Raw genomic sequence first — 10,997 nt, 5'->3', positions numbered from 1 at the left:
CGCCGGCGCGGTAACGCTGACACCTCGTGGCCGCCGGCCCCGCCGCCGGCACCGGGGACAAGTCGCCCGGACTAAACTAAACTGCATTTTGGAAAGGGTCAGGAGACGCACCTCTTGTCTGCACAGGGATTTGGATGGCAAAGTGGCCTCCGAAATATTTTGCTTTCTTCCCGGAGCGTAGAACAGTAGCCAGACACATTCTGCACTGCTGAATGCCTGAATTATCCTGGCATTTCTTAGAGCAAACAGTGCTACCTCACCGGCCCGCAGCAGCTGGCTAGGTGAGAAACGTACTTGCAAGTCTAGGACTGGGAACTTTGGCCCATTCATGTAGCTTATATGCTGTAGTTTCCTGGAAATTTTTGCAGTTAACCAAAGCGCCACTTGCCAGGCCTGTGCACTGCCTCCTCCACCTCCTCCTCCTCCTCCCTCCTGCTCTGCCCAACAGCAAAAAGGCCTGATGATGACAAAGGCATAGCTGGATGTTTTCCTGCTACCTTGGCAGCAAAGCTGTAAGCTAGGGTATAAGGGAACTAAGGTTACTTCAGCGAAGCTATCTGTGCTTGTCACTTAGAGACATTGCTCCTGTGTCAATGAAGGAGGATTGAGTGTCATGGAAACTCGTAACTTAGCTGCGTCCTGATCTCATTTCAGCTTTGGCATCGCCCTCTATAAAGACTTTACACCCATCATCTTAGCAGAGGGTGTCCAAAGCGCAGCTGATAGCAGCTGCTGCAAATACAGGCCATGACTTGGATAAGGTCACGCAGGAGCCAACGAGGCACATGTCAGTTCATGGAACAAGCCGAGAGAGAAACCTGCCAAGAAACACCTTCATTATATGCCCACATACACACGTGGGCACACGCAGAGGAATACATGCAAGTACTTGATACAGATTTTGTTGGGCTGATTAATTCAATAAATCCTTAGTCCATGCTTGTTCCAGAAATTCAGAGGCTTTGACAGACTTCCATGACTCAACAACAAACAGATCTATAAACTCAGTAGGACAATATCAGGAGTTATTTTATATCCTCAGGGCAAAATATAAATAATTCCAAAGGCAAAACATACATATCCAAGGCATTTCCGAACAAGGAATAATATCATCATCAATAAGGCACTGTGAGATTAGCCCTGTTCTATTCTTGTGTTGTGACTTAACCACAAGCTCACTTCTGCATAAATCTATACACAACAGAGTGCTGAATAATTATCCTTACAGTTTAAAAATTCCCCTGGCAGCTTCCTGTAAAGTTTCTCTCACAGATTAATTTGTCCTTTTGTATTTCTGGGAGGAAAAAAAAAAGTTACTTCTCCATTTTCAACGTGCATGAAATTGAGGTGGCTGGGTTTTCACTGCAGACTCGCATATTCAATTAATACAGCATGTGATCGAATCAAAACACCCTCATGCACCAGTACAGTTAAGAAAGTCTGTGCTCTGAAACCAATGCTCAGTAATTTACTGTCTGAATATGGACCTCCAGGAAAGGTAGAGCAATTCTACAAGCCTAAGTCTCCTGCAAAGAGAGGTTATTTATTGTTTAATGGTGGACTTATTTCTTTAAAAAAGTTCATAAATCTACACATTTAAAATTAAATCCTAGTAATTGTGCAAAGTGAACGTAAACATTTCAGCGGAGCCAATATGCCGGACTTTCTTACTGAATACAGCAATTCTAAAAAATGTCAAGTTTTAGGTGGATAAAACTTCTAAATGCTTATTTACCTCTTACTGAAAGACCCCACATTTTAAACAAAGAGCTAAGACACTACATCATGAAATTTGAATCTTGACCACTCTAGTCAAGTATAATCCACTTTACAGTCACTGTGTTTTATTACATTCCTTGAGGCAAATATACTCAAAATCAAGTATAATCTATTATACTTGCCAAGAGGAACACCGTATATACTATTGCAGGCCTGAACCTGCAAATCTCCATGCAGATGAGATAACCCATTTTTGCAACATACATTTGCATTAATCACTCCTGAAAACCTATTCATGAGCATCTGGCAACAGCATCAGTCAAGATTGCTGTGCAATAAATATGTGCCTGTTCATTTCACTGTAAGTCAATGTAGCCCATTTTCCACAAGGGAGAAATTATCCCCTGCCCCCAAAACAGGCATGCAGTAAAGAGGCCTTGTTTTCTAATGTGCAAGTACAGCACGTAGACCAACGTGCCATGTGGTTGTTACTTAGCATTTCAATCACATCATGGGCAGGACAGAGAGGGGTGTCATCCATTTACAGAGATAAAAAGGTCTACAGTACAGCAAGTGTCACGCCACCGTATTTGTTCACTGCCAAATATAAGGTAGGGTGTTCACTAGACTAACAAATAATGATACTTCTTGTTCATTTCGTTTTTTGTCTTACAGGGCTGGAAATAATTGGTGGTGGGTCCCTATAGTTGCACCTATGCTGGGAGGTGTACTTGGAGCAATAATTTATATTATTTTCATTGAAATTCATCACTCAGATACTCAGCCAGGAGAAGAAAATGATGTGTATGATAAATACGAACTGACCAATATGGAGTAAGAAGTGAAGAATCTTCTCTCTCATTTTGTTGTGCAGTTTTTATGCAAATGATTTATAAAATGGTCCAAACAAACCTGTATGCCTCAATTAGAAATTCACATTTCAAAGCAGAAAATCTATATAGAAGACAAGTTAAAAACTGAGCTCTTTCCATGAAACATCGGGCTGATCACATTCAAAACTGGCAACTTGGGGATGGGAAGGGTAAATTGTTGTTCTTTTTGTATGGCTTTCAGATCAAGTTATCTCCTAGATGAAATTGTAGTGAGATGATGCACTGACCTGTTAATTCAACATATATGATCTTAATCATGCTGCCTAATTAACTGAAAATAGATGAGCTATTGCTATGAAACTGCATGCATAGGTAGTTAATTGGTTCAGTGTTGAATTAACGTCTAAAAGCATCGCTCATTTCTTATAGCCATTATTTAAGAATGGCTTGTCTGAAAATTAAAAATAATACCTGAATTGGCTAAATGTCAATTGAAGTAGTTTTAAATAACTTACTAAATTTTTATGGAGCCACTAATTGAACAGCAAGGAATCAACTCATCAGTAATGAGGGTTAGTAACTCAGAATATGATGACAAAAGTTAAAAACTGTGTGTTACAAGATCGACACCAAAAAGACAAAGCTGTACTTCTGCACAGGTTCTTCATAGTAATAATGTTCAGTTAAGTTAAACTATTTACTTGACCATTTTGCTACCTAATATTAAAAGCCTAATCTAGAATATTAATCTGAACCTCTTCCACTGTGCTTTCTGGATAAAATTCATTCCTGTGGAGATGGGCCAGCAACAGAGGCTTATGCTGTGCAGAGGTCAGCACAAGGCCTATGTCTGTACAAGCTTTAAAGAGGCCTTCTGCTGCTGATCTACGTGGGGGGATTTCATCTGCTTTGTGGGAGTAATTTTTATTTTGGTAGCAGTAATTAAAATTAGAAACTGGTCTCAAACCTAGTCCTAGATCTGAATTCCCCAAGGAAAGCCAGCTCCACATCAGAGTTCTGAAACATGGGTTGTCTCTCACTAAAGAGAAGTGGTTTTACATACACCACTTCCTAAATATCCAGCCGTGAAAAATGAAATTATTTCTGCTTAATCATTGTGAATTGAATGTATCTGATTAAATCAAAGTTCATTTCTAATATGTATAGATATATATATGGCTGGTGGTGGTGATCATGAATCATCCTATTCAGTGATGCTCCTGAGCTATTTTCATGACAAAACTTCACAGTACCAGTTCAATGCACTCATTTTAGGGCGCTTTTCCCTTTGGATTCCTACAATTCTGCTCCCTAGAATTCCACACTATTTTCTGATTTCACTCCTGAAGGGAGGAACCCTTTGTGTTGCCAGTAATAGCCTGTGCACTTTGGTGAGGTATCCACAGAAGTAGTTTGGAAAATACTGTGGTCAGAATCTGCCTCAGCATTTGGGCAGATCAGGCCTGTGTCACTGAATGTCTTTATCACGCTCCCTGGTATGCCACGCCAAATTCATGACAGCAAAGGGATAGAATTAGCAGGTCAAGCAAAGCTTTGCTTGCTGCAGCTGTAAGTCAGATGATGCTGTATACTTGAGGGAGTACAATTCCAATTTTAATTACGTTTTTGAAGAAAACTTAGAGAACTGTAATGAGCTCAGGTTGCCCAGAGACCATATCAACCCTGTGCAAAATGTTCATTTGATTCAGCGTTTCTCTGCTGTGGGTTGAAAACTGGTATAGCTGTACCCATGCACATTTGACTGCATTGTATCATTATCTGGAGAGTCGCAATAAGAAGGGAGGGTTTACAGAATTAGTCCTCAATCTGAGCAGAGGCAGATACAGGATAATCAAGAGTACAATGTGGAACTTATTCCTAACTGTAGACCTTATATTGGCAGCACAGACAAGCTAGTTCATCTGTCCTGTATATTGATAAATTGCAGTACATAAACCAAGATGGTGTGTAAAAGCGATTGCAGACTGAGCCTCCTTTTGCTCCCCCTTGCAATGAGCACTGTCTCTCGCCCCTTGATGATACCTGGCAGGAGCACTCCTAGGTGGCTGCCAACCGTCTGTGTCTGGAGAGGGATTACATAGGTAGGAACAGTCAGAGGGCTGCCCTCAGGTCTCAAAGGCACTTACTCTTCCACTGACTCCAACATCTAATGTGAAATATCTGTGCAGAAAATAAAAATAGACAGCTAATTAACCAGAAGTAACTGGTTTTGTCCAAAATGGTAGGGGCAGGTTATCACTTATTGTGCTAAAATTTTGCATAATCAGTAGACTTCAATATGCCTCACGATATTGCTTCCTTTAGTACACCATGGAAAACATGGGGAAAAGCAGAATACAGGTCAGGAATGAGAAAGGAAGGGACAGTTTATTTACACAACCTACTGAGTGACCAGCCCACACTTGCTGCATGTCTGTGCATTGGCCAAGGTACATAAAGTTGTACATTTTCTCAAAATCCTTCTGATCACAACAGGTTCTGCCTGTAAATCAACATGAAATCTTGTTTCTCCTACTTAAGCCATTCCTATGCACTGAATTTCTGCATAAGTGATATTTACTTGTCTGAAGTTATCAACATGCAAATTGTAAGCAGTGACACACTAGCGTGATAGCATAGCAATATCTAAAATATGCTCTCAACAAGTTGTTGTCAATTCTGTGTTTGCTTAAAGAACATATTTTTAAACTTTAATTAATCATTGAATATGTTTGTAAATTCTTTGAAGACATATGGTACTAATACCACAATTCATACTGACTTCACAGAAGCCAGAATTTCATTCAGGAACAAGGTGTTATAGACCTGTTTCAGATTTGACATAATTTACATTTATAAGTGTAAGAATGAATTCCTACTTTAGGGACAAAACTTAGTTGAGTCTTAACTACAGAACCATGACCAGTATCTCCATAATGTAATGGGAACAATAATAATCATATCATGCCATAAGCTTACACAGACATCATGATCTGTTTTGTGCAAAACAAAAAAGTATTTTTACTTTGCATAAATGATGCAATTTTCTAATATCAACTGATATTCAGTGGTCTCACTCACGTTGAATTAATATAATACAGTTGGCAACAAGAAACAGTTTTTCCAGCTGTAAGACGTTCTGGTTAATGAATTAATAGTAATCAGGCTTGATCGTTTTAATGTTGAAAAAATTCATTTTCAGAGCATTGCTCAACTTTCAGTCTGGGTTTGTTCTTTTTCTTTTTTTGGGCAATGTGTTTGTTCTTTAGAGCTAAACTTAGTACTGAAGTAATTTGGAGAGTGATCCTGCAAATAGTACTGGGTTAAGGGTTGGCTACTGCATGTTGTTTCATAGAAGCCAGCCGAGTTATTCACAATGGGAGGCAATACAGGCAAGGATAAGTGCTCAGACAATCAAGCTCAGAGTATAGTGGAAACTGTACTTTCTTGTAGTTTTGACTGTGGATCTGGATGAATGTGTTGCGGTTCAAAATAAATACAGTCAATCCCTAATAAATGCATTCCAGTACTATTTTTATGAAAAAAATCTCCCCTCTGGCACCTAAGGACATATTAAGAAATAAATAGCTGCCTATTATGACCTACAATGTTTTATAGCCTTGTGCTGGAAGAACACATTGACTAACAAGCTGTATTCCCAGAGCGCAGACCCTGTGGCAGATTTCACGGGTCAGAAGCAGTGCCAAAGCAGAGAAATGCTCACATATGAGTAATGGCCACTGCCGGGCCAGGAGGCACCCATGCAACAAGAGGTCCAGGCCCCTCGCCTCTGGACCTTCTGTTCCTGTCTGCAGCCTGCCTAGGGACACTTTCTGCCACAGCTTTCCCACCGGTCTAACGATAGCCAGAACCTAGGTGGGATATTTTGCTTAAGTCCCTCTTCAGAGATTGCTTTTAAGGCATGCATATATCACATCAGATTTGGCCTACAGTGCTCACAAAATGCCGCAAGCTAATTTATCTATCTTCTACTCTACAGATTTGTAACAGGGACATGCTTTGCTCATTCCATTGAAAAAGCACATGAAAACCTGTTCTGTGGGGGTGAGGGGAGAGGGAAAGATTAGGAGCTTCAAATTTACTCAGGAAGCCACAAAAAAAACCCCAAACAAACTTGAAGTGGCAGCAGGCATTTTATTCTCCATCCATCCTGATGACCCTTACCTTCCCATCAGTCTTTCTGATTTTCTGTTCTCCTTTCTTTCTCCTGCCAACACTGTGTGCTGTGCTCTGTCTCTATACAGTACAATACATCTCCAGAGATTTAAATACAGCATGCTTTTCTCAGTTACTTATGAATCTTAGAAAGTTCTCATGAGAGCAACTTCAAGTTTCACCTCACACGCTTGTTTTTTGGCAGTTGCTTGCATTTTTTCCCCACTGTTCCCACCAAACAACCTTGTGTTGGAAAATACAACAATTAACTGTAACTTCCAGTAACAGCTGCTCTTTTTCTGTTCAGCACAATTGTTATTGCATAACAGATTAATTCTTTCAAACTTGTACAATTTTTAAAGCCTTCCTTTTTCAAACCACTATTAAAAATAGTGCAAGATCATCCAGAAAAAAAATATTCAGTGCATATCAGTTAGTAGTTTGGATTTTTGTCTTCTATTTTGCACTTACAACTTGCTAAAAAAACATTTATAATTATTGTACTGAGTGTTAGTGTCTTTCTTCTTATTTGCACACTCTAATGGCATAGTCTCAGAGGAGAAAGTAGTAGGTAAATATTTCTAGCCATTAGTGTTTCTTTGTATATTTGAATCAAATATTAAAGAAATTCATGTCACATGAAGTTAGACATGACACATTTATGTCATTTTTCTCTCTTCACTGACCACAACTTCCTTCAAAAGATGTTACTAAGATAGGGAATATGAATATTACAGCACCTTAAATCAGCTATGATCAAGCTTTCTGGCTGGATGACCCAGTTAGCTCCTTTTCCATGACAGGGGAGGACAGACTAATACGGTCCCTCTCTGACCTGCCTAGGGACCGAGCAGTCTGCTTTAAATTATTAGAAATCAAGCTTTCCTTTCACACTCCACACATTTCTCCAACTGTCCAGATACTGAGAGTAAGGATCCTGCTACATGCTACACTGACAAATAAAGTGATAATAAAGCAGAGAGGAAACTTCAAAAGCTGGTAAAACAAAGCAAGCCCTTTTGGCCAGAGGTCAGCCAAAAGGCTGACTGATAAATTCTTGGTTACTTCAGAAAATAGCTTACATTGTACTGGGGAAACACAGAAATAAAGAGACAACAGTATGAAGTAACACCATCAGAAGATTGTTAGAATTTGCATCCAAGACAGATGTGAGTTTTCTGATAGGTGAACAAAAAGACATTCTCAGTATCACCAAGAGGACAAATTTGGGCACATTAATACTATTATTTCCTCAGCATTAGGTACATAATAGTCTAATAGGTGAAGAATACTTTCCACACCCTCAGAAATAACAGTAATTTTTTTTCTGCAAAACTATTCTCGGGAAACCTTGCCTGCCTTCCAGTTAACAGGGCTGTGAATGAAAAAGCAACAAAGCAAACAATATGTTAAGACTTGAAAAGTCAGCATCTGAATAGAAGGAAATGAACAATCTCAACCAGAATTGAACAGATGCAACACTTTCTGCAGCATGACCGAGGCATCAAATAACAAATATGAAGCCAAAGAAGCAGCACATGCTTGGCAACAAACATTGCTAAATTAGAGAGTTCGGTGTTTTGACAATGCCTTTTAAATAGACTTACAAAATAAATTATATTTGAGAATAAAAGGACTAAACTGCAGTGGTGGTGTTTTCCATAGTAAAGGAGCAAAATTTGAGGATTTAAACATTTTCAGATTATTGAAACAATGTAAAAAAAAGAAAAGGAAAAAAAGAACGCAAATCTCAGTGGGAAAAAGGGAAAGCACAGTAGTAACTTTCTTGAATTAATTTCCAGCCCTGTGAACCCTGCTGCAGCCCCCCACAAGAGGCAGTAAGTACCTTTCCATTAAAACTGCACAATACCAAGTCCAGAATTGTTTTATCTTCATTTCCATCTCAGATGTTCAAGACATTGGCAACTGATGGCTACACACTGCAGAAAACTTCTGCTACGTAACCATTCTGCTGTCTAAGGAAGAAAGCCTGTTTGGCTTCAGTGCAGAGAGAATTTCATCTCATACACGTGGAATCCCCAGTGGGTTGATGTTTTTCAGGCTATAGAAACAACACATGTTTTTGAAGATGCTAGCACTAAAGAACAAAGAACAGCTATCAGAAACACAAATAAAAAGAGACATGAATCCAGCTGCCACATTACCATGGAATCCCAGGGGATAAAGCAAGTGCAAAGGTTACTCCAGCAAGTCTTGGGGGAGGAAAGCAACAACAGACAAACCTGGACTCAGAAACACATTGTCTTCACACCTATGAATAGTCTTCACAGCAGAATGCTTCAAAGACACAAGCCATTTGCAAATGTAATGTATATGCAAACACAACTAGCACTTCAGAGGCTTCTCTGAAGCCATGTGATGGCTCAACAAAATATGGATATGAACACACACACACTTCAATCTGCTCTGTCACAAAAAGACAAAATAGTAAAAGCTACAGAATACTGGAAGCCATTATAAACCCCATTTGCTATCACAGGTTGTTCTTTGAAATTAGAGAAACACAAGAAACCAAACAGTACAGCTTTAAAACAAAGGACAAAAATCTACCTAAAACATTTACCCTGCCTGCAAGTGGATCTATAGCCTTTTCTTCTTCCAAGTCATTTACCTGGTTTTCTAGTACAACTGGCAGCAGGCTTCTGGTTCTCTCTCTCAGGCTCCTGTCTTGACTGTGTGCCACTGGTCTTTCACATCCATCGAGCACCAGGCCCCATCCAAAACATTCCAAGTTTCAAGACCTATTTCAAAATGCATATGGTTCCATACAATTTCAAAATGTACACTGCTAGTAATTGTTGGTCTTCCAACAATTCATTTGGCAATTACACTCTCTTTCCTTGCTTTTGATCAGATGTGTTGCTTACAGCAACCTGGCAGGACAATAATTATCTCACTAAGGGAGATCTACAGTACCTGGGATTTGGATTTCCCCCAAGGGAATCCTAGAACAAGAGACATAGCTCAGGCATTGGTGGATTTTACTTGTTATACAAGATTGACCCTGAGAAACTGGGTAGTTAGCTACACCGTGTTACAGGATATGATGCATAAATCGATAAGAATCAGCTTGTCTTCCAGATTCTGGATGAAAGTGTTTAAGGTTAACAGAGTTCTTATTTGTACATCAGGTTTCAGGTAACTTCATTAGAAATTAGAAAGCCAGAAACTAACATATATCCCTAAAAAATATTAAGTAAACTTTAGAGCACAGCTATGCTGGGGGGTGGGAAGCTCTTTTCAGGTGTAGAAGCTTCACTCCATTCCCAAATAGCAAATGTGTACAGTTCATAAAAATGAAAAGTTGTAAAAGAACTCCTATGATCTGAGCCTTTTTGGTGGTGTTTTAACATTATCATGACTGAGATAACCATGCTCAAAAATGATTAGTTTGCTTTACTTTCAAACTTATTTTTCCTTAACAGATTTATAACATCCTAGCCTCTGGCTATGAACTTCGCTTCTGTCATAATCTTTCCTGATGTTCCTGAAGGTGTTCTGCTCTGTTCCAACTCTTCTGAACTTCTCAATTTTTTTTATTTTTTTTTATTTTTTTATAATAAACACAAATGCAGTCCTTTCTTTTGTGCTTTTATTCGGTCTGATAATAAACACATCCTCCTTCATGACCATCTCACTCCTCAGCTTTGGTATACACAATGAAGCTCCCTGACTCCATGCACGTGGTGTGTGACTGCGGAAGAGCAATACGTTACACACCAGGCTTCCAAAAAATTGCAGCTGCTCAGTCAGCCCTGGAGGGCTTCATCCTGCAAACCTTCCTCCTACAGTGTCTTTGGGAAGATTTTCATGGTCAGAACAGTCCTTTATTCTGCAGGACAGCTTTATCAAAAGCAACGTCTAGCACAAAGGCTGTAGTGGTACCTCAGCTTCACTGTTATGAGAGGAAGAGGACAGCCAGCCTACCTAGAAGGGATGCAGTGCTGACTAAAGGTGTCCAGGTGTTCTGCAATAAGGGACAGAGAAAAGCTTAGACAGAAAAAAAAAAATCTATTGTAGCAAACGTAGCACTGAAGCTTAAGAAGGTACTTCTGGCATGCAATTCGTCTGCTGGGCATCTTTGACCAAGGGGTGTTACAAATACATACAGAAGAGGTGAATATAAGTTGCTGAGGCTGCTGCCATAAGCATTTACCCAGCAAAGAGCAGTTCCTGGCAGAAGTCAGCACTTTAAAGAACCTTTTTTTTTCAGAACATCAAGACTGTAACACAACCTAGAATACTTTC

The 10,997-nt window shown here is 39.5% G+C and overlaps 1 protein-coding gene across 3 annotated transcripts in view; it reads left to right on the top strand.

Moving 5' to 3' along the window:
- Positions 1-3,053, top strand: part of AQP9 (aquaporin 9) — a 30,288-nt gene extending 27,235 nt beyond the window's left edge. For all 3 annotated transcript variants that reach the window (XM_009321581.1, XM_009321579.1, XM_009321580.1), the window contains one exon: positions 2,395-3,053. In XM_009321581.1, the coding sequence (XP_009319856.1) occupies positions 2,395-2,557 (163 nt within the window). In that variant the 3' untranslated portion in view covers positions 2,558-3,053. The remainder of the gene's footprint in view (positions 1-2,394) is intronic.
- The last annotated feature ends 7,944 nt before the right edge of the window (positions 3,054-10,997 follow it).

The sequence above is a fragment of the Pygoscelis adeliae genome, unplaced genomic scaffold (genome assembly GCF_000699105.1).
Source record: "Pygoscelis adeliae isolate BGI_AS28 unplaced genomic scaffold, ASM69910v1 Scaffold183, whole genome shotgun sequence".
Lineage (NCBI taxonomy): Eukaryota > Metazoa > Chordata > Aves > Sphenisciformes > Spheniscidae > Pygoscelis > Pygoscelis adeliae.
Note: the sequence above shows the minus strand (reverse complement) of the source record. Positions and strands in the feature narration are given on the sequence as shown.